This window comes from Pogoniulus pusillus, chromosome 31 (genome assembly GCF_015220805.1).
Source record: "Pogoniulus pusillus isolate bPogPus1 chromosome 31, bPogPus1.pri, whole genome shotgun sequence".
NCBI lineage: Eukaryota > Metazoa > Chordata > Aves > Piciformes > Lybiidae > Pogoniulus > Pogoniulus pusillus.
The window spans coordinates 1,339,082-1,363,470 of NC_087294.1; the positions used below are offsets into that span (position 1 = coordinate 1,339,082).

At 41.4% G+C, this 24,389-nt stretch overlaps 1 protein-coding gene across 16 annotated transcripts in view; it reads right to left on the bottom strand.

Annotated features, from left to right (window-relative positions):
• SYNE1 (spectrin repeat containing nuclear envelope protein 1) overlaps window positions 1–24,389 on the bottom strand; it is a 365,857-nt gene that overhangs the window by 227,850 nt on the left and 113,618 nt on the right. For all 16 annotated transcript variants that reach the window (XM_064169493.1, XM_064169494.1, XM_064169498.1 and 13 more), the window contains 13 exons: window positions 21,790–21,886; window positions 19,080–19,282; window positions 12,944–13,108; window positions 11,288–11,440; window positions 10,731–10,874; window positions 10,268–10,441; window positions 8,234–8,392; window positions 7,263–7,427; window positions 4,614–4,748; window positions 3,617–3,775; window positions 3,189–3,397; window positions 2,840–2,948; window positions 956–1,120 (listed from right to left, as the gene is read on the bottom strand). In XM_064169493.1, the coding sequence (XP_064025563.1) occupies window positions 956–1,120; window positions 2,840–2,948; window positions 3,189–3,397; window positions 3,617–3,775; window positions 4,614–4,748; window positions 7,263–7,427; window positions 8,234–8,392; window positions 10,268–10,441; window positions 10,731–10,874; window positions 11,288–11,440; window positions 12,944–13,108; window positions 19,080–19,282; window positions 21,790–21,886 (2,037 nt within the window). The remainder of the gene's footprint in view (window positions 1–955; window positions 1,121–2,839; window positions 2,949–3,188; window positions 3,398–3,616; window positions 3,776–4,613; window positions 4,749–7,262; window positions 7,428–8,233; window positions 8,393–10,267; window positions 10,442–10,730; window positions 10,875–11,287; window positions 11,441–12,943; window positions 13,109–19,079; window positions 19,283–21,789; window positions 21,887–24,389) is intronic.

The following is a 24,389-nucleotide window of genomic DNA, read 5'->3' on the forward strand; positions in this document are numbered from 1 at the left end:
AAGTGCCATGTAAATTACAGTTTCAGATTGCAGATTGCAGCACTTATTTCCCATCCACACCTCTCTTTTTTTTTCACCTTTGTGAACTTGTGCTCCCCTTATTTCTGAATTTTAGAGAGAAAAAAACACAACCAAACCAATAAAACTACTTAAGGCAAGGCAGTTATCTTCAGGTTTTTGCCATCACCTGTAATTCAAAACATTGGTTGCTCCAACATTCCAAATAGCATTTTCACACCGTGGATGTTTGGAGAACTTTCAATAAATATATTAAACTTCTATATAGTATCACAGTATCATCAAGGTTGGAAGAGACCTCATAGAATATACTTGGAACATCTACAAGGCCTCCATAAGAATCAACATTAACAATGGAATTGGAAGTCTAAATTCTTTCTCTATCCCAAACTCTTTTCAAATGGATCTGTTCTGCCTTTGAGGGTAGGATGTGCTGTTTGTTTGGATCTTTCCTTTTACTGTGAAAACTGTGAATCAGTAACTCCCCTGATAATGCATAAAAGGGCAGACATTCTTAGTGGTTTGAAAGAACCTCACAATATTTCCTCTTATTTTTTCATCATAAAAAAGATACATAAGTGGAGATAAGTAAAATTTTATACCCACTAGCTGTTGCACATCACAGTTTTGCCTATGTTCACTCTAAATTGATTTTAGAACACTATCTCTTGCCTCTAAGAATACTGACATTTTGATTCCATAAATATTTATTAGGATGATTACCAATCTTGCAAAGAGAAAAGATGCATTACAATAATGCCAGTATTTTTGCCTGCTACTCTCAAGGCTTTGCTACCAGGAAGTATGAGTTTTTCGTTGCTGAATTGCTTGCAGTTTAATTAAAGCACACAGTAGGAAACTTATGCTTCTGAAGTCACATTTGTGTCATTTCATGTGATGCTGTAAATGGAGAGTTCTTGTGTCCCTCATACTGTACCTCAGCCAGCAAATCCAGGAGTCCCCTGAAGTCACTGGAAAGTTTACAAAGCTCATCCTCTGTCTTTTTGGCCTCCAATTCAGGGCATACTGCAGCCAAAACAGCAAGTCTAGATTTCAGCCAGCTGTGATTTTCTCCTTGCTTGTTAATACGCTTCCTAATTTCCTACAGAAGAACCAAAACATATTTTCTTCAAACAAAATATCTTATAGGATTCTCCTCCAGTCAATGGCTAGATTTGTGCATTTCTTCTACAGACCTGACTTTATTTTATTATGGAACAGTCTAATAAGTATAGCAGTAGAGTCATTTTCCCTCACAAGCTAACATATTAACTACAGGTAGATGGTAGATACATATATTTTTTTCCCCACACATTTACCAAATTTCTTATTTAAATCTTAAATGTGACTTTCCAAAACATAACATTTTAAATGGTATAAGGTTTTACTGAATTTCCCCTCCCATGCCCCTTCCATCCCAAATTTCCCCGTTTTTACCCAATATAATCATAGAATCAACCAGGTTGGAAGACACCTCCAAGATCATCCAGCCCAACCTATCCCCCAGCCCTATCCAGTCCATTAGACCATGGCACTAAGTGCCTCATCCAGTCTTTTCTTGAACATCTCCAGGGATGGTGACTCCACCACCTCCCTGGGCAGCCCATTCCAATGCCAATCACTCTCTCTGTGAAGAACTTCCTCCTAACATCCAGCCTAGACTTCCCCCATCACAACTTGAGGCTGTGTCCCCTTGCTCTGTTGCTGGTTCACAGTATCACAGTATCATCAGGGTTGGAAGAGACCTATTAGAGCATCAAGTCCAACCCTTTACCACAGAGCTCAAGGCCAGACCATGGCACCAAGTGCCACGTCCAGTCCTGCCTTGAACAGCTCCAGGGACGGCGACTCCACCACCTCCCCAGGCAGCCCATTCCAGTGTCCAATGACTCTCTCAGGGAAGAACTTTCTCCTCACCTCCAGCCTAAATCTCCCCTGGCGCAGCCTGAGGCTGTGTCCTCTCATTCTGGTGCTGGCCACCTGAGAGAAGAGAGCAACCTCCTCCTGGCCACCACCTCCCTTCAGGTAGTTGTAGACAGCAATGAGGTCACCCCTGAGCCTCCTCTTCTCTAGGCTAAACAACCCCAGCTCCCTCAGCCTCTCCTCATAGGATTTGTGTTCTAGGCCCCTCAGTGCTGGTAAGCTGCCAGCAGTGAAACTGCATAAGTAAATCAGACTTTTTGAAGCAGAAGCACTCATTAAGCGAGAAGCTGATCTGCTTTATCAAGGTCATCTGAGTTATGACTCTTTGCACAATGAGCCTCACAATCTGCTCATTACATTCACAAACTCCTGCAGTAAGTGATATTCATATTTTTGCTCCTTGTATATGAGATAAAGGGTCAAGCTAAGTCCCCAGTGACATAATAAATCATTACCTGAAACAAATTTAACCAAAATGGCTCAACCTTCAACTACTCTACCACCTCTGTTACCAATCATCAATGCAGGAGTGAACTGTTACACTATCATAGAAGAGGAGTTTTGTTACAAAAGCTCTCTCCAAATATAAGACAACTTGACCCTTGAAAAACAGCCTGCCCAGAGATTTTGGTGTTTCTTTATACAGTACTTTCAACAGTGCAAGCAGCAGGATGATGGACAATTATTTATTCTATCTGCTTCTGTACTGTGGATGTTCTGAATACACAGGTAAAGGGACCTGGACCTTTCTCCTGGACATGTTTTTAAGAATACCAGGTGTCAGCAGAACTACTACTGTCTACACAGTAAAACAGCTGCACTGCTTTACAACAGAATTGTATCCAGAGTCCCAGTAGCAATGACAGTGTCTTGGTTAGAATACAAGCCAATGGCTCACCCCCACAGATGCTTTAGATTGCTTGTATTTGGTAGTATCATTGACGCTCTGCTTTATCTTCTTTAATTCTCTTTCTGTTGACAAAATCCAGTTTGCCAATTCAGAAAATCTGAAATAAACCATCACATCATGCAAAGCAAGGAAAAAAGTCAGACAAAAATTGCCACCACCAATCGGTAGCCTCTTAAATTTAAGCCCCAAATTATAATACCCACTCTGATTTGTGGAATTGATACGTAAGTATAGCCAACACTGTATTGTTCTTTATGTGGTATGGATCTGTGATGACATTTAAATGAGTGACCACACATAAAGCTCTATGAAACTCAGCTAGCAGTTGAGCTGACACCTGTTCTTGTAGCCCTTCCAGGTGTTTGAGCGCTCGGTTAACTTCACATATGTGCTGTCTATCTGGGATTTGAGCTCCTTCAGGATGCGCTGGCTGCTTTCCAGTGTTCCCCTCACTGGATCAGAAACTGGCAGCTTTTGGCACAGCTCTTCAATCCGTTTCAGCCTTTTCTCGCAAAGGTGGTAAGGTCCCTTGTCACCAAAGAACAACTGATGGGAGACCAAACAGAAAATCCAGTTAAAAAAGAGCAGTTGGTAGCAATCCCAATGCACATTGATGTATTTGTTATGAACTGTGCTAAACTCAGATCGGTGTTTTTGCTAAAGGCCCTAAGGATTGATCTGATTTAGTTGTGCAGAGTGCTTGGTTCTTGAGTGACATTACAACCTATTTCTGTAAATGTCCACGTGGTGGCACCTAATTCATACCATGTGTTCCTCGATCATCCTTTCATTGCCTTCTCTGGATAACACCTTGTTCTGACGAGTTAGTTCAGCTTTGCACTCCTCCACTGTGACCAGGAACTTGCTTTTCTGCACTTCAATCTTCAAGTGGATCAAATGATAGGGAGCTTCTGTTTGAAGATCCTACACACCCACAGGGGCAATAAGTAAGCACAGAGATGATCACTACTTCCATTATCTCAACGTGAATTACCACAAATAAGAAATCTTAAACCTGCTAATAGAGGAAATAGAGCATGAGTGTGCATGAACAGGTGAGGGTTTCCCTGTATTCACAAGTAAATCAAGCAATTCTATCACCAGTATCTCCTAGATATATCATAAGGTCATACGTTTTTGCAGACTGGAATAAGGCACATTAGAGACATCCTGATTCTTGGCAAGATACACCAAATATTTCCTGTACAAAATAATAAAACAAACAATAGTGAAAGTGCACTCACAACTGCTTCTAGATATTCTTGTTTGCATGAGAGGAATAAATTACTCACCCATTGCTTCAGCTTTGAGCTGCAACTTGATGTACTAGGCAGAAAAATTCCACAACTTATAAGCAATATTTGTTCAGTTGTTAGAGCCTTTATCAACAGACATAATTTAAACTGATATCCCAATCTCTAATTATGTTTTATCAAGGTTGGTGAAGCAACTGCAGTTATTCATTTTCAGTATCAAGTAAGAAAAACTAGCACCTGTTCTCAAAAAAATGTTCTTAACACAGGCATGGGTATGGCTGCACCTAAGGTTTCATAACTAATTTCTCACATTTGATGTTTGACCTCTTAACAGAGCTTTTTCACAAGTGTATTTGTAAGGGTAGTTATCTAATGTAATTTTTTTGGACAATTGTACAGGAAGCCAAACAAAATGTTCAAATCAAGTTGCATTATTTTGATTTCTTTTCAGGTCATGAAGAAACACTCCAAAGTTCAAACCAGAGAAATCGTTCAGTGTCACTAACCTTCCACTGCCTATGGAGTTTCCTCACAGCTTCCTGCAGGCTGTGCTGCTCTTGTTCAGGGAGAATGTCAGTAAGTTCATCGCATGCTTTCAGAAAGGCATTTAGGACTCTCTGGTCCAGCTGGTTAAAGAATTCCTGAAGTTGAAGTGGAATGTGAGAAGGTGAGAAGATGAAGCTGGTTGTTAATTTGTTAGCCTGTCAGTATGAAGTTTCCTAACAGTCTGTAAGTTTCAAGGTTACATCTGCTGCATTGAAGAGCTGAAGTTTTAGCTAAGGAAATATCTGTTTCTAGCTATCTATTCTCAGCTGGTATTGAGATGGTATTTTAACAGGAACACACTTCAAAGATACATGCATAAGTAATGGTTATAGCATAGGCACAGATATTAATCTGAAAAAAAAGGGAGTGGATGCATGAACTGGTAAAATGTACCAATGCTTCTACTGGCAAAACCAATCCTAATTTCTAGGTGTCCTCTCTTCAATTTATGGTTGCTTACATTCATCAGCAAGAGGGGTGATCTTTTAATCTTATTTGGGTTTTGATCTTAGTATTTGTTTTACCTGACCAGTTGTCATGGTAGGCCTGGATAGGCCAAAATAGGCTTATGTATGTCCTGGCTTGCCCAGACATGTTTTTCTGCTCTCCCTCCTTCTGCTATGGGGAGAAGCAACTGCAGGAAAGAGGACAGAGGATCTGGAGCCACTGAGTCTAAAGACTCTGGCTTGTCCAGACATGTTCCCCTGCTCTCCCTCCTTCTGTGCTGGGGCAAGCAACCATGGGAAATGAAAACTAAAGCCCTGGCTTCACCTAATACAGTCAAGCTTGGACAAGTGCCACTCTGATTGGCTAATCTACGTCCAGAGGCCCATTACTCTCAGGCTGTATTGATGAAAAGAGATGAGCAGACAACACAACACGCTCTGCCATTGTATTCGCATTTGCTACTGCCTGCTGCCATTGCTCACTGCCTCAGTGCATCCTGAACTGCCTGGAAACTCCACTCTCTCGAGCTTACCAGGTACAGGCTCTAAATGCCTCCACACAATCCGCCTGCATAGCCAGCATGACATCTATGCTGAGACTGCACTTCAGAAGACGTCCTGCCTACACCTGAAAGTCTCCTGCCAAGACAGGAAGTCCTGGAGATACACAGATCATCCAGAGAAGCCAGGACCAGGTCAGAGATTGCCTCCTTTTCCCAGCACCCTGCGAAGCCTGGGAAGAATCAGAAGTCTCAGTAGCTGACAAGACAGTAACAGAATTCCCTGAAAACATTTGGGGTATGGTTTGAAGCTGTAGCTAGCCCCAGGAGTTGGGAGACTAGTATTTTGTGAGTAGTTACTTAAAGCCTCTTATAATTCGCTAATTGCCTTCTGCCATAAGCAGAAAGGAGCTTCCTGAGTCCCATCTAGCGGATAAGCAGTATAATTAACTGCAAGTGGTATACTGACCAGAAGAACCTTCTCTTTCAGTATAATGTTTGCATTTGCCAGTTATTTCTTAGAGTGTTCTAGTTTTGCCTCTCTCTTCCCTCTTGTGAGAGTCTGATCCTCTCTCTTGTTAATCAACAAAGATAAAGATTGCATCATCCCTCCTTAATCAACAAAGATTGCATCATCTCTCCTTAATCTTGTTACTTTTGGGACTCAGACTTGGTGCTTGGCCCAAAAGCTCAGAGATGCAAATCAACAGACAATACCTTTGAAACTCCTAGACCTCACCCTGGCTGGACTGCCCAGGAAGCCTCCATCTTATCTCAGCTGCCCCCAAGGGCTGTGTATGCAGGGTGTGGACAGGTGTAGCCGAGAGAGGGCGGAGGCCCTCCCCCCGGCGACGCCGGACCCCTGTGAATGTGTGAGAATGCACAGGAAGATGCCCTGGGGGGGCTGCAGCTGGACACTGAGCAGAAAACTGTATAAAAAGGCAGGAGAAAGGCCTGCCAAAGTGTGGTATTCCCATCAGACCACCGGTGGCATTCCCAGCGGACCACCATTCCCACCAGACCACCGAGGGCAGACCATCACCAGACCACCAGAACTGCACACCACCTGAAGAACCTCTGACAAACTCCACAGAAGATCATTCCTGGGCCACGCACCCGTTTCTCTCTCTCCCCTTCATCGGCGGCTGAGGGTAATATGATCACAGCCTTTTCCCCTTCCCTGCTCCTTCTTTTCTTCTCCATCGATCTCTTTATTCTCTCCCTTCTCCCCTCTCTCCCTCCATTTTGCCCAACCTTATCCTTTAATAAACAGTTTCATGGTGATATCTGGTCTCGTTTGCACCTTAATTTCACCACACGGAATCCATAAGAACTGGTCTAGCTCCTGTGGACAGGGATACTGTTAATCTCTGCTCCTCCGGACCTTGACACCTGTTTGTGCAAGTATCCAAACCATGTGTTTCCAATGTTGTAAATAAATTTTCTGGTGAGATTTAATGTTAGTGAACAGTTTTCACAGTTCTTAACAACCCTCACTTGGATATCAAAATGAATAGAGATTATGAATTTAGCATAATTTGTAACATAAGTATAACTTCTCTATGCAAAATAAACTCACCTCAATTTTAAAGTTAAGTAAGCTTTTCACTCGTGCATCATGCATTCAAAGATTTCTATGGAGGAGGCCAGAGAATTTACTCACGCTATGTTTCCTGAGAAGTTCTTCAGGGTTTCCTTTTTCCTTCAAGCAAGAATTGGCAATCTGTATTACTTTCTCCAGTTCTGCTCTAGACTCCTCAAATTTCTTCATCAAACGGCTATTTGCTTCTATGTTTTTTCTCCAGTCACCAGCTTTCCTGACCATATTCTGAGTTACAAAGAAAGAAAACGAGCTGGCACTTTCTCATTGATTTGCTTTCTTTTACCATGATCATACAAAATCTCCATTTGATTGGGGGTGCATTTTCAAATACATGCCATTCACAACTCCTTCTCCCTTTCATGCTCCCATTTTCTCTATTTTTAATGCTCACACGTGCTGATGACATGCTAATGTCATCCTTCATTCAAACAAAAAGGAGTATGAAGTTACTAGAGAGGTCTCTGATACCAGCAGAATGCCACTGATAATTGGCTGGTGTTTCTTCCCTAAAGCCTGCTTTCAAATGTAAAGTACAGCTCTACAGGTAAGGGAAACTAGAGCCCCAATACACATCTTTACATGACAAAAGCAAGTACCTATATGCAGCTTCCTATGTTCACAATCGAGGAAATGCTAAACCCAGTTTGGATTTACAAGTTTCCATCTACCATGCTTTGTGTGATGGGGATGCATGGCAATACAGCAGCAAATACTTAACCAAGTTAAGAGAAACAAAACACAGTGGAGCCCTAACAGATGGATCTCAGGCTCCTCACTCCAAAAAAAGCCTGAGATGTGTGAAAGTTTTCCTTAAATCCCAAGTTCCCCCAAATATATTTGCAGAGAACATGACCAATGGTCTCCTGACCACTTCTTACCAAACGCAGACAAATCTGTAATTAATAACTTGCCATCAGGGAGAACTTCCAAAGAGAGTAGCTCCAGAGCGGTGAAAAGGAGGTATCGTAAGGCTGGATCAGCTGTGCACGAATAAACGTTCAAAGCTGTGCACCAGTGTATGACTTCATTACCTGAAAAGTAATCTGAACTTGTGTAACTTTCTTCTGAAACGTTGACTGATGGAAATGCTGTAACACTTCACTGGAAGTCACACGCTGCAGGATACTCTGACTGTTTCTCTCAATCAGGGACAAATCTTTCTTGCAGTTTTCTTGATAAGCTACCAAATCCTAAAAGAAAAAAAAAAATTAAACACACCCACCCTGGCTAGGGACAAAAGAGAAGAAAGTTTGACAAAATAACAAAAAGATGTTTTTTTTTTTTCACAATAACAACAAAAGGGATGATGTCAAAGCACCACCAAAACCCAAACTATGCAAAATGTTATGGGGAATAATCATAGAATCATAGAATCATAGAATCAACCAGGTTGGAAGAGACCTCCAAGATCATCCAGTCCAACCTATCACCCAGCCCTAGCCAATCAACTAGACCATGGCACTCAGTGCCTCATCCAGGCTTTTCTTGAAGACTCCAAGGGACGGTGCCTCCACCACCTCCCTGGGCAGCCCATTCCAATGCCAATCACTCTCTCTGTGAAGAACTTCTTCCTAACATCCAGCCAATACCTACCCTGGCACAACTTGAGACTGTGTCCCCTTGTTCTATTGCTGGTTACCTGGGAGAAGAGGCCACCCCCCACCTGGCTACAATGCCCCTTCAGGTAGTTGTAGACTGTAATAAGATCACCCCTGAGCCTCCTCTTCTCCAGGCTACCACACAATTTCCTCCTTGTATGCAAAATCCTGTACCTAAATAGAGGTCTACCTACTTGTGAAAAAGCACACAGGCACATATCCAAACTTTCTGGGTAGTTTTAGAGAATGCTGGTCAATAAATTATTCTGTGATTTAATAATTATAAATAGGCAGCAGTGAAGACAATCGATGTAAGAATGAAAATTTTCAGTAGCAGGTTGATGTGTTAACCTTTTTCACCTTTCAGCAAATTAACTTTTCATGTCAGCTATTGGTTTGATTACAAATAGTATTAAATAATTACAATGATACTTTTTTTAATGAAAGAGAAAGAAGAACCATGCATGAAGTTGCACAGGCTAAAAAAAAAAAAGAGGGCTTCAAACAATCCTGTGGTGAGGGAACTGTTCTGCTATTGAAAGAACAGCACATTTTACTCTCTGATCAGCAGAAATCAGGAGATTTTGGCTTCTTGGGTGGCATATAACAGCAGATGTCCTTTTATTGTGAGCAAAAAAGAGTGTTTCTTAAGCTCATCAGATAATATTTCACCCAAATGCTATCAAAGCTTGAAGTCACTAGAAGAGAAGATCCTTGTAAATTATTGGGCAGATCTCCAGAGTCATTGTTGGCTTGAGCAATTTTTTTAATCTTATATATGTATATGTAACACACTCACAAAAAAAAAACAAAACAAAAAACCTCTTTATTCCATTTTTTATTCTGTTTTGGCCCAAAACTCTAAATGGCTTTGAAAGACTTCAGCTTCCCTTTTATTTATATTAAGTGCCAAATCCAGCTTTAATGAAATGTGTACACTAATTTTGAGGGACTGTTTCTAGGATGCATGCCACATATACACAAGGATAAACACCGATTCCTATGCAAGATGGATATATTTTCATTTACCTTGCCACATGAGTTCTAACTAGCCCTGAATTCCTCTGATGTGAGATGTTTATTGGTCAGGCAGAAAAGCAAGTGTTCTTCCACAATGCACTCTGAAGAACTTCCAAGCTTCTAGGAAAACTCCATAATTGTCCAAGAAAACCCAGGGAAGTTCGTAATCATGCTATTTAATCTGCTTACTAGAAAACCTGATGTACTTCTGATACTTCAGTCCAACTCACTAGATTAAAAAGTGTGAACCACAGATCGAAACCACGGTCACTGGGAGGGAGCACAAGCTTCAATCCTTTTATGTTTATGTCTACCTGACTTTAGAATAGGCTGTTTCTTGCCTGAATATGACAAAATACATACTCTGCTACGAAGCTGCAATCCAAAATCCTAGAAAGCTAAGTATTCAGAAGCAGAAAATACTTCAAAGCTGTTTCTGAAACTTACTTGGGCTTTTTGTTTAAGAAGAGTTGTAGGTTGTGCTTCAGGATCCAAGATGGAAATTATTTCATTGACTTTTTCAAGAGATTCATAAAAATGTGTGATTTGTTTCTCCAGTTCTTCCAGTGGAGACAACAGATGCTGGCATTCATAAAGCAGGGCACAGGAATACTCCTTAACCTTGAGCCATTTTAAAGAAAAATGATTCAAAATGTCATAAAATTCAATAAATAGCAGTTTCATCTGCACAGGGGTTAATATAATTGCTACTTGCCTCTTTTAAGATAGATCAAACCTGATCCTGCAGTACTTCTTAAAGAAAATAATATTAAGGACGTTAGCCTTACAGTCTAAAGGAAGTAATATGTTTTTATAGCTATGCAGTTGCTCAAATTATTTTTTCTGAGCACTTATGTAGGGGAGTTTCCTATTTATGAGTTCAACAGCGCTTAGAAAAACAGTCTGCAACCTTGCTTATCTGCTCTTTGATCCTTGTCAATGTTCCAAGAATTTCATTCACTTCCTCTTGGGGAACTTCTTTTGTAACGAGCTGAGCTGTTCTTGTAACCATCTTGTACTGAGCTTCCATGGCAGGCATCTTCTGCTTAATATCCTAAAACAAATGGTTCAGAAAACATTTCAACAATGGCATTTATTCAGTCACTGGAGATAAGAGGTAAAAGGTTCATGTTCCAATTATCAACTCTGTTCATCATTGATTTCAGTGATCAATGGATCACACTTCAAAGGCAAAAACCGTGCCTAAGGATATCAGCCATCTCATATGAATGTGACTTGAAACCACACGAAGAAATATCCAGCAGTATAGCGTTTTGGAAATGAGCTTTAGAAACATCAGTGATAGAACATAATGATTTTATTAGCTACACAGCTAATGATAATTTAAAAAGCACTACTGGAAACAAAAAAAAGTAATAACTGAATTGCATGTTGAAGTAACCTTACGAACTCAGAATTCAATAGTTACAAGTTTCTCTCTTATGAAGGAGAAAGGAATGGACTTACTTCCAAATCTTGTACAAACATTTTGACATCAGTGAAGGCTACTTCCACAGGGACTGAAAATTTCCTATTGCTCCCATCAATAAAAGCAGTCAAATGGGCAACACCATCCAAATATTCCTTCCTCATTTTGTCCAATTCATCTGCTCGAGCATACTAAAAAAAAATGTCAAGCACAAATGAGATATCTGGCAATTAAGTAAGGACAAGGCAATTAGCACATTTTTAATTTAAGGGAAACTAATCTAAATTAGTCAGGCATTAGTTGTCTGCATTAGTTTCAGTAGTGCTGACAGTAAAAACAACAGCATTTATGCAACAGGTGAACCTTTTAAAATTTGGGATTATGTGGAGCACACCAAACTCTCATGTGTTTTTAACCTAGAATAAATAATCCATTCTCTTTACCTACAGTAACAAACAATTTATTCAGCAAAGAGAATAGAAAGCTGAAAAAAGCCTGAAGGATAAGGGAAACATCAATAAAAAATGCTAGATGGGGAAGGGCAAATGCAGTTCTTTTGAAGTGGAAAGAGCTGTGTGACAGATCATAGCCACCTCATGAAAGAATTTGCATGAGCAAGGGAAAAGATATTTACACGCTGGACATTACTGTTTCCAGAGTGAATTACCCTGAGTATCATCACAAGAACATTCTGGTCAACAGAGGGGAAAACTTACAATGAAAAAGGATCATTCATCATTTGCTTTTGTGTTTACCTTGGCTGCAATGGAAATACTGATGCCAGTAAAGACAACAGATCCATCACCTTCAAACAGGCAATTGTTATTTAAAATCATAGGAAGGAGAAGACAGAACTCCACTTGACTATGGCAAAGATGTTTCTAACGTGTTTATGAGGTGTGACATATTTCCATGTAATTTTATCTTACTTCTTCTCTCTGCTTTTTAAAGAGCAAATATAGGAACGTTTATTTTCCAATCACTTTAATTTCTTCCATGAGACAGAGCATTTTTTTTCATTTACTATCAGTGTCTCCTTCTGCACAAGATGGAAGTGACATCTGGATAACTTGGGGAAAATAATTAGCTAATTGACTTGCACTGCACCTGCTTATGGCTGCCCTATAATTGCTATGAGGAGCAGCTGAGGGAGTTGTTCAGTCTGAAGAAGAGGAGGCTCAGGACAGACCTCATTGTTCTCTGCAACTATCTGAAGGGAGGTTGTAGCCAGGTGGCATTGGTCTCTTCTCCCAGGCAATCAGGGACAGAACAAGAAGACACAATCTTAAAATGCAGCAGGGCAGGTTTAGGATGGGTGTTAGGAAGAAGTTCTTCACAGAAAGGTCTTCAAGAAAAGCCTGGATGAGGCACTTAGTGCTATGGTCTAGTTGACTGGCTAGGGCTGGGTGCTAGGTTGGACTGGATGATCTTGGAGGTCTCTTCCAACCTGGTTGATTCTATGACTCTATGATTCTATGACTCTAAAATGTCCAAAAAATAAGAATCTGCGTAACCAAAAGATAGACAGAGGAAAAGCTTCAGTAAAATAAGCAGCTGCCCGGGATTCATTTCTAATTTAAACTCTGATGACCAGTTAGTCACTTCAGTAAGTTGTCCTAGAGTCCTGCCAGTGGAGCAAATCTGTCTTGCTGGCATAGAAACGACAAAGTAAATATTTACACGTAACAACATACCTGCTTAACTTGCATGAACAATTCTCTCCACCTTCCATTTAATAACAGTAGCTGTTGTTTAAGATCTCTGGAAATAGTCTCATCACACGTCTCAATCAGAAAGTTGCCAGCATCATTCATAGCTGTGTGCTGTTGGATCCAATGAGGTAAGTGCCGGAAGAAGTCCTGAGGTAAAAAATGAAACCTTTTCAAATAGACTTAAACCATGAACTGATATTTAATCACCAGATAATGGCTTGAAAAAACTCATCAAACAATGTTCCTCTGAAGCTTTTCATAACAGAGGTGCCCTAATAGAATGTTAAGGTCTGTGAAGATAACCTGTTACGGAGTTAAACATTACCCACAAGTTTGCTTAAAGCTCACTTTGCTCCAGTGAGTAGCTTCAGTTAAATTAATGGAACTCCTCCTTAAGAGAAAGCTTCATAACTGAAAACTCTGTTGGGACTAATTTACTTTCTGTCTTATCTTCAAGTAATATAGGCTTAAAATAATCTGGCCCATGTACAGAGTGCAGAGAAATTCTTTTCCTTCTGCAAACCATATGCAGCTTTCCCAGGTCTGGTATCCCAGATGTGAGAAGACTGATTCTTTAATTGCTTCTGCCTTCTATCTCAGGGTAGGTGAATGGGGAGGGGAAAGGGACAGTTGTCAACTGATTTTTGTGAGACAACCTAAACAGCCCAGTCATAATCCTAAATGCTTATGTGCATCTTGTATGGTGGAGAAGACAAAGACCAACTCCTTCCCTTCTTTATCCACTTCAAGAGGACAAGCAACTGTTCTCCAGGCAAATGTCTCCAGGCACTATGACAACAGCTATACTAGTAAAGAAAACAGGACTCAATCACAGTCCCATGATTTTTGACATCTTCTCTGACATAGTTTTGGTTTGTCCCTGCTACCCTTCTCCTAAACAATGCACAGTTCAATGAATAGTGCATGGCAAGGACTGCTCCTCATAGACCAAATCTTCTTTTGAGGGAGAAAGATTAGCCAAGGGGATGCAAGCTGACCCACACTACAAGATGAGCACTGACCCATTTTATTCGTGATTACCAATCTACCCTATAATTCCAACAGTGACAGCCCCATGTAATCCTTTGCTCAGGCATATATGTGAAAAGTCCTGTCCAACTGTATTGTCAGTCACCCCAAGTTTCAGAGCTGCAATCCTGAAACTTTATACTTCTCAGAACTCATCAACAGGTGAAAACAATTCTGATACAACCACCACCACAACAACAGTACAGGTAATCTGTATTGATGTATCAGTACAGCCATTAACCACGGCTCAGCAATTGTGCCCTGGCAGCCAAGAAGGCCAATGGGGTCCTGGGCTGTATTAGGAGGAGTGTGTCCAGCAGATCAAGGTAGGTTCTCCTCCCCCTCTACTCTGCCCTGCTGAGACCTCATCTTGAATACTGCCTTCAATTTTGGGCTCCCCAGTTTAATAGGGACAAGGATCTGCTGGAGAGGGTCCAGCAGGAGGCTAGGAGGATGATTAGGGGACTCGAGGGCATGGCTTATGAGGAGAGGCTGAGGGACCTGGGGCTGCTTAGTATGGAGAAGACTTAGAGGGCATTTGATAAATGTTTATAAGTATCTGAAGGCTGCTAGGAGGAGTGGGACAGGCTCTGCTCACTTGCTCCCTGCGTTAGGACAAGGAGCAATGGGTGTAAGTTGCAGCAAAAAAGGTTCTGCCTCAACACAAGAGGGAACGTCTTTACTGTAAGGGTCACAGAGCACTGGAACAGGCTCCCTGGAGAGGTTGTGGAGTCTCCTTCTCTGGAGACTTTCAAGGCCTGTCTGGATGTGTTCCTGTGTGATCTGTGTTAGATAGGATTGTCCTGCTCTGGCAGGGGGGTTGGACTCGATGATCTCCTTGGTTCCCTTCTAGCCCCTACCATCCTGTGATCAGTGAATAAACATAATAGCCTGGCTTACCAGAGGTCAAGAAGGAAAAAAGTATTGAGTAAACTGCTCATGTCCTTGTACACACTTATTCCCACAAACCATTATCTCCCTCAGATTTTGCCAACCTAAAGCACAGGTAAAATTTGAATAAACTGGGAATATACTATTAAGCACACCTCATTCTCACTTAAAATGATGCAGCCCTCTTTAGGGGAGTCCCCACATGAGATCTAGATCCCCCTGATAACTCTTTGGACACACTTGTTGGAGAAATGTGTGGGAGAGTGCAATTATAACTGGGTTATGGCATGAAGTGCTTAAGAAAAAACTGCAAATACACAAAGGAGTTGTAGTTTGTTCATTAATACATTTGCTATTCACTTTCTAGTGCTCATGCTGATGACTGAGTGACTCCTAAGTCCACAAACCAGTGTTAACTGCTGGGTATGGTCTTAATAGCCAAATGGAAACACCACTAATCAGAACTCCTTGGAACTAAGTCAACTGCTCTGTGGTGTACTAGATTGAAAGTGCACTTTAAAAACATGTACCTGAGTCTACAGGCAGATTGTGTTACTTCTGAGTGATCTTTAGCAGTTTTGAGGCAATTAATTTTAAGAAGAAATTGGCATTTGGGGAATAATACTTTCATGTCTGAAGGTTTTGACAGGGCTCTTCAGAATGGTAAGAAGTTTTTGTTGGATTTAGGTTACAAATCAGAAGCAGCTGCATACTTCAAGGGTATGTTCAGATTTCTGATTGAAACTATTTAAAGGTAAAATTATTAAACTGATCAGAGAAGTATTCTCATTTTATTCATATATATATATATATAAAATAATTTTAAACACTGTCAAGTTACACAAAATACACAGAAGGAGCTAAGATCACTCTGATCAGCTGAGGTCATCCCTTCTATTCAGGAATAACAACTGTTGTCATTTATATTATGCCAGACTATTGAATCCTCTTCAAGGCTTCATTTTTATTTTCAAAGTTGTGCTGGTTTGAGGTTTATTGGAATATTTTAATGAGAGAAATTAGATCATTGCCTGTGAAAAGAAAATAATGATGATGATGTCTAATGATCATTCATTGGTTTGCTAAGAGGGATAAAAAGACAAAATACAAACAATCTTCTCTCACATTTTCTTGGGACACTGCCCTATTCATTTCTCCTTTGATCTGTTCTAGTATCTCCACTCTAATCTCTCCACTAACAACTAACACATAAGCTTTGTTGACTTGCTTGTTTTGGTTTCTGGCTGGGAAGGAAGAGTGGGAGAAAGATGGAGGCAGCTTTGAGCCATTCCGGGCAGTTTCTTTGTCTGTGAGGGAGTTTGGCTTTCTGTATTATCTCTAACTCTTATATAATAGTAAATACTGTATATATATGCTTGTATATTTTGCCATGCTATAAACACAGCTTCAGCTTACTTCCAAAGCATCTGAGCTAGTCTGGTAAATTTCACAGAATCATAGAATGTCAGAGGCTGGAAGGGACCTCGAAAGATCATCTGGTCCAGCCCCCCCTTGCCAGAGCAGGATCACCTAGAGCAGATCACAATGGAATGCATCCAGACAGTTCTTTAATGTCTCCAGAGAGGGAGACTCCACAACCTCCCTGGGCAGCTGGTTCCGGTGCTCTGTCACCCTCACAGTGAAAAAAATCTTCCTCTGGTTCACAAGGAACCTCCTATGCCTCAATTTCCACCTATTGCCCCTTTTCCTGTGAAAGGGTTTCATCAAGAAGAAGCTGTCTCCATCCTCCTGGCACCCAGTCCTTACAACTTATAAACATGAATGAGCTCCCCCCTTAGTCTCCTCTTCAAGCTAAAAAGCCTCAGCTCCCTCAGGCTCTCCTCATAAGGAAGACGTTCAACTTCCTTAATCATTTTTGTGGCTCTGTGCTGGACTCTCTCAAGCAGCTCCCTGTCCTTCTTGAGCTGCAGGGCCCAGAACTGGACATGATACTCCTGATGAGGCCTCACGAAGACAGAGTAGCGGGGAAGGAAAACCTCCCTCGACCTACTACCCACAGCCCTTCTACTACACCCTGGAATGGCATTGGCCTTCCTTGCCACAAGAGCACACTGCTGGCTCATGGCCATTCTTCCATCCACCTGGACTCCCAAGACCTTCTCCCCTTCACTGCTCTCCTGCAGGCCAGTCCCCAACCTATACTAATATGTATTACAGTATCACAGTATCATCAGGGTTGGAAGAGACCTCACAGATCATCAAGTCCAACCCTTTACCACAGAGCTCAAGGCCAGACCATGGCACCAAGTGCCACGTCCAACCTTGCCTTGAACAGCTCCAGGGACGACGACTCCACCACCTCCCCGGGCAGCCCATTCCAGTGTCCAATGACTCTCTCAGTGAAGAACTTTCTCCTCACCTCCAGCCTAAATTTCCCCTGGCGTAGCCTGAGGCTGTGTCCTCTCATTCTGGTGCTGGCCACCTGAGAGAAGAGAGCAACCTCCCCCTGGCCACAACCACCCCTCAGGTAGTTGTAGACAGCAATAAGGTCTCCCCTGAGCCTCCTCTTCTCCAGGCTAACCAATCCCAGCTCCCTCAGCCTCTCTTCGTAGGGCTGTGCTCGAGGTCTCTCCCCAGCCTCGTCGCCCTTCTGTGGACACGCTCAAGCATCTCAATGTCCCTCCTAAACTGGGGGCCCAGAACTGAACACAGTACTCGAGGTGTGGTCTAACCAGTGCAGAGTACAGGGGCAGAATGACCTCCCTGCTCCTGCTGACCACACCATTCCTGATGCATGGGTGCACAACTCTACACTTGCCCCTGTTGAACGTCATTAAATTTCTCCCTGCCCAACTCGCCAGCCTAAGTCTCTCTGAATGGCAGCACAACTCTCCAGTGTGTCAGCCACTCCACCTAGCTTGGTGTCATCAGCAAAGTTGTTGACAGTGCACTTCATGTGCTCATCCAGGTCATTAATGAATACTTTGAATAACACAGGTCAAATTCCAAATAACACTGGTCAAATTTCGAATAGTGGAGGGAAGTTCCTAATCCATGTTAAAAGTGTGTTGCATTCTTTTACATCAACTTAAATTAGCAGACTTCTACCAGAAATTTTACTGTTCCATCATGTAGCATGAAATACTCATTGTAAAATGTCAAATATCAGGTTAGCAACCTATGATACCCTTACTTTGGTGTTAAGAGCTGTATAGCTGCTACATGGGGATTGAGTCAACCAAACTCAAGTCAGTTTGGGTCATTAGTGAAGGTTCACAAAAAAATCTTAGTGCACTTAGGCACCTTTATGACTGCAGGTCCCCAGAGTGAACTGTCTAAATGATTTAAACCACCAGAGAAATGGATTCATTGCCCACCAAACATAACAACACATATTAACAATGCTGTTTGTGAAGGCAACTAACATCGAAACCCATCATGAATAAGGTAGAAAAATCAGTGGGAAAAAGAATTTTATGTGTCTGTATATGCAGAACAAGACTATGCACTTTGGAGATTTGCCTTTGAATGCATCTTGTTACACTCCCACCTCTGAGGAATACTGCTGCCCTATATATTCATGTCCTACTATACCTCTAAGACAGACAGAGTCGCATGAGCAGCAGCTGAGGGAACTAGCATTGTTGAGTCTGGAGAAAAGGAGGCTGCGGGGAGACCTTATAGCCCTCCACAACTACCTTAAAGGAGGTTATAGTGAAGTGGACTTTGGTCTGTTCTCTCAAGGTGCAAGTGACAGGATGAGTGGAAACAGCCTCAAGCTGCACTGGGGAGGTTTAGTTTGAACATTAGGAGAAACTTCTTCACTGAAAGATCTGTCAGGCACTGGAACTGGCTGTTGAGAGAAGTGGCTGAATCATCATCCCTGGAGGTATTTAAAAGACCTGCAGATGTGGCATTTAGGGACATGGTTCAGCAGCATACTTGATAGTGTTAGGTTAATGGTTGGGCTTCAGGATGTCATGTCTTTTACAGCCTAAACCATTTGACACAATAGCACAGATGATGCCTTCCTTCACTGGGTGTATCTATGTATATTTCTACAGACTCTAGAGGTGAAAACACTGAAACTCCTATGATGAACGTGACAGTGTGTCAGAAATCCAAACACACCTCTCTCCTGTATGACGTTCTGTAGAACAGCCTAAGTGAATGCAAAGGCATATCCCATGTTTCATCATCTACAAAACAGCCAAATACTTGCACTATTACTGCATACCTTTTTAGAATGTTCAGGTTGATTCAGCATTTTTTCAGCATCTTCCAGCCAAGCTTGTAGACTTGCCACAGTGCTGCTGTATCTGTCCCAGTTAGCTATTACTTCTTCCAACATACTTCTTACACTTCTCACCTCTACCGATAGGTTCCTCCACTGTGCTGTTGTTTCACTCATGAATTTCATCACATTCTCAACTTCTTCCACTGAGATGCAGGAAAGACAGATTGTTTTAGTTCATTATTTCTGCAAAGTTTAGTTTTATGTTATGCTTACCCAGTCTTATCAGGCAATTATATTTTACAGCAACTTCTATTTCAGCAGATTTTTATGTACGTATGCTCAGTTCACAGCCCAATTCTAGTGCTGTGAGAAAGTCAACCTGTGAGTAAAGACTATGGAAAGTATATAAAATGAGTGATATATTAAAGCAGTCACACTGCATATTCAGTGTGGTGTTCTTTTCCAACCTATAATAACTCAAGAGAGAAAGCAGAAAATAGAGATGTATAACGTGTAAATATATTATACCTGTATTGAAAACTACTGAGTGAAATTCTAGTTTTCCTTCCACTGACTTTAAAACCAAACTGCTGCTAATTTCTTGCTATTTTTGTACTTTCCTCATGACAATTAAGGAATAAGCATGCTCTCATCCCAGAACAAAAAAGAGAGAAGAAGAAGGACCCACAAAGATCTTTAGATTTCATAAAACATGCAGAATACAGATAATTAAAAAAATTAGCTAAGGTGTCTTCTAATTTGTACTGCTGTTTCTGAATTCATATTGTTAGTAGGTGCCCTGTAGAGAAGAATTTGTTACTATCTGTTTCTCATAGCATTGAATGAAATCACAGTATCACAGTATCATCAGGGTTGGAAGAGACCTCACAGATCATCAAGTCCAACCCTTTACCACAGAGCTCAAGGCCAGACCATGGCACCAAGTGCCACGTCCAATCCTGCCTTGAACAGCTCCAGGGACGGCGACTCCACCACCTCCCTGGGCAGCCCATTCCAGTGTCCAATGACTCTCTCAGGGAAGAACTTTCTCCTCACCTCCAGCCTAAATTTCCCCTGGCGCAGCCTGAGGCTGTGTCCTCTTGTTCTGGTGCTGGCCACCTGAGAGAAGAGAGCAACCTCCTCCTGGCCACAACCTCCCTTCAGGTAGTTGTAGACAGCAATAAGGTCACCCCTGAGCCTCCTCTTCTCCAGGCTAACCAATCCCAGCTCCCTCAGCCTCTCCTCGTAGGGCTGTGCTCAAGGCCTCTCCCCAGCCTCGTCGCCCTTCTCTGGACACGCTCAAGCATCTCAATGTCCCTCCTAAACTGGGGGGCCCAGAACTGAACACAGCACTCAAGGTGTGGTCTAACCAGTGCAGAGTACAGGGGCAGAATGACCTCCCTGCTCCTGCTGGTCACACCATTCCTGATGCAGGCCAGGATGCCACTGGCTCTCTTGGCCACCTGGGCACACTGCTGGCTCATGTTCAGGTGGGTATCAATCAGCACCCCCAGATCCCTCTCTGTCTGGCTGCTCTCAGCCACTCCGACCCCAGCCTGTATCTCTGCACGGGGTTGTTGTGGCCAAAGTGCAGCATCCTGCACTTGGAGCTATTGAATGCCATCCCCTTGGACTCTGCCCATCTGTCCAGGCAGTCAAGGTCCTGCTGCAGAGCCCTTCTGCCCTCCAACTCAGTCACATCTGCCCCCAGCTTAGTCATCTGCAAACTTGCTGATGACTGACTCCATGCCCTCATCCAGATCATCTATCAAGATGTTAAAGAGGATGGGGCCCAGCACTGATCCCTGAGGGACACCACTAGTGACAGCTGCCAGCTGGATGATGAGTTTTATTGTTTGTAAGAATGCCTTACCAAAAAAAATCAAATGTTTACTTCTGTAAAATGTGAGTGTCACCATCATCAACCTAAATTTCACAACAAAAAATTATATCCATTTTCTCTCCACATCTGCTAAACATTTTAACATGTGCAGCAATCCCCCCCAGACAATATTGTGTTATTTCCACAGCAGGGATTAAAGTGATCTCACGTCTGTATCTATCCAGGTCAAACGGTGGCCTCATGCATTCACACTGAACTCAGCAATGCCCAAGAATTACAAGAGGCAGCTGTTGAATCAGCAAGACATTTTTTCTTCCCATGTATATTTATCCTTCAACTATAATTTGGGTTCCTCTTAGAGGTTTTCACAGTTAATGAAGAATCTTCAATAAATCAGGGCATATTTTTGCTGTGACGATACTGAGACCAACTGTGTAGTTGTCTGCTCCGGGCAGATGAAGGCAAGCCAGAGAGCATTTTCAAGCACCAGAACATGACCTTCAATACTCCTAATTTTGCCTCTGGTACACTTTTGACCCAAATCAACAATACTGAAATCAAATCAGGAATTGGCATGGACCACGGTCTTCTACCATTGGGAAGTGTGAACATGACCACCGTCTTCTGGAGATTAAGAAATCCCAGAGCAGGAAGGGCAGGCTGCTTGGGACCAGCTGTCTTCGTGCTAGAGAATACAGGAAATTGCTACAGGCAATGAGGCTACCAGAGTAGCCTCTCTGGTGAACTGCAGTTGCTGTACATATCTGTGGCATGGAACAAACAAAGATTAGGAAATCTTTTTAGAGATGCAAATACCAAAAGAGATTCAACTGGTGTTCCCATGACCAAAGAAACATGGGTATTTACCTGAACCATTTGCTTTGGCATACATTTCAGCTGCTCTTTTCAAGACCTGGTACGTAACTTCATACTGCTCAAAGAACTTACTGTTTTCAATAACAGACTGAAAAGAAAATGAAAGAAAGATGAAATAAAGACAAATATTAAGAATGTTTTCCATGAAATTACACCAGGAAAGCAATGACAACTTGTAACTTCATTATTCCTCCACTGATTATTTTCATCATTATAAAATACTTACATTACCATAATTATAAAAGATAGAAATTTCACCTTGTCAAATTAGTGGCACAGTAGCATCTCTGTTTACAAATGCAGACTATTTACTTGGCATATGGGAAAATTCTATGTTTATTTAATATGTTCTGGGTTAGTCTGTTAGTTGCCAATCTGCTGAAATCAGCAAATGATATGTTGTGCAGAAACCAAGCAATTAGCTTTTTTAATGGAAGCTTTTACACTGGAGTCCAAGTGGCATCATTTTAATGAGAAAACCACCCATGTAAGTCACCACAAAGCCCAGTTGATATTTTACAATTGATCCTGTATACTGAAGGGCAGGTTTCACTTTAAGAGATGAAAAACATTTGATTAAGCCTTCAGTTTTCCTTTAGCTCTTTGGTAATTGATTAATATAAGATTAAGCAATCACTGCACGAAGAAATACTGCTTTTCCAAAGTGTGACACAGTGCTTTTGCTTTGTGGGTGATATTTCAGCTGTGCGATGTGTAAAAGGGCAATGAATGATCTATCTGAAATATTCTGGTCATGAAAGTTTTGGGTCTCTATAATTTATGCCTCATTAATTCTTGTGGCAAATGACATTGGCTTTTCAAAGATGACTCTTGGAAATGGTACTTCCTTTAAATGTGATATATAATTCTATATCTTGCATTATCACTGTTAAAAAAAAACAAGAACCCCCAACTTTTAAATCTGAATTTTATATTGTCTTATCTAATGTACTTATCCAGAGTTTTGCAATGTTTTTGTTGATTAAACCACCTCCCCTGACTCCTCAGTTACAGAGCTACAAAATTCAGGCAAATATATTTCACAGAGATCCACAAAAGCTCTGGAATGTCAGAACAGACAAAATTCTGTGTACTGGTGTGACTCTGGTAAAACTAGGTTTCAGAGGAGGTCAAAGTTCAATGTACTTTGAGGAGAATTAGATTTTGTGCATTCATGAACCTACATGACACAAAGATGAAAAACAGCTTTAAAAATTCATCTGACAGCCAGTATCTATGCATCTACACACATTTATATGCATCCTTAAAACCTTCCACAGTTGCTATGACAAATCACCACAGCTACCTAGTACACATTTTAGAAAAACAGCCAAGGAAACCTGAACCAAAACCTCCAAGATTTTATGAGAGAAATCCAAAGAGTGTATGAAACTCCTTGTACAATACTGATCTCAAGAGACATATGAAGTATTTCCAAAAGCTAAATATAGACATTTTACTGATGAGTGTTGTTTCCTATCTGGCAAGGTGCCTTTAAGAAAACATGCAGCTTTTCCCAAATCTGTACAGCATGCTGTGCTAATCTGCATTGTCAAAAGAGCTGCATGGGTTAAAATCCAGGGATAACTGTACCTGATGTCTCTACTACAAGCTGAGACTTCAGTACAGTGTATTTTTGGGGTCGACGGTGCACAAATTATCCTGGCCTATTGTGATGGTTTGTGAGTTTCCTGCCCCCCCATTCTTATGAAATGACCCAGACTAGACTCAGCCAGATGGAAGTTAAGGACTATATACTTCTCATACATGACAGGCAGGTGAAAAGAAGATGGGATACAGTAAAGAGCACCACTTTTAGGTTACAGTACATAAATATTTTCCAGGCATATGTTCCATCCAAATCCTAACTATACGTGTTCCTAGAATGCTGACGTTATTCAGTCTGCTTTGGCAGACAAACACACTGATATTTTTATCTCCTGCTGACTTCAGATTTCCTACGTAAGGCTCCCAATTTACTGGAAGAGTAACACTTGGCTCTTGGTCCTAGGAAACTGCTCCCAGGTAAGTCAAAGCAAGTAAAGTCTCTTTCTATCACTGGACACCTGGAAGAAGCCAGAAGTCAAGGAATCAGTCTGAGACCGTTTTATCTTCCTGTCTCAATTTCCTCATTTTCATGTGATGCAGCTTCATAAATGATGCAATGAAACATTTTCTTTCCCCTAACAACCATCTCAGCATTAATGGTCTGAAGCACAAGAATAATTGAGGTAGTCACAAGCTGCCATACAAATTCAACACTTAATGTTCGATTTAAACAAAACCCCAAGAATGTTGTATAAAATAATAATCCAAAAATCAAGCTATTCACTTCCTCATTTTTTTTTGGCCACCTTTTGGTAGTTTATGCAATGGTCTGACAGAGTAAATAAATAGATTACAACTCCTAGACATTAGATACCACTCTTGCAAACTGTGTTATTTTAAATCACCATCAGAATTTAGCCCAGCTTGTCTAAAACAAGGCTTAACTTCTCAATTTTTAGATGTCCCTAACTGCTAAAGTTTAACCATAGAAAGGGAAATGTGTGAATAATAGGGCTTCAGTTCTACCTTTGCAGAGGAACTTT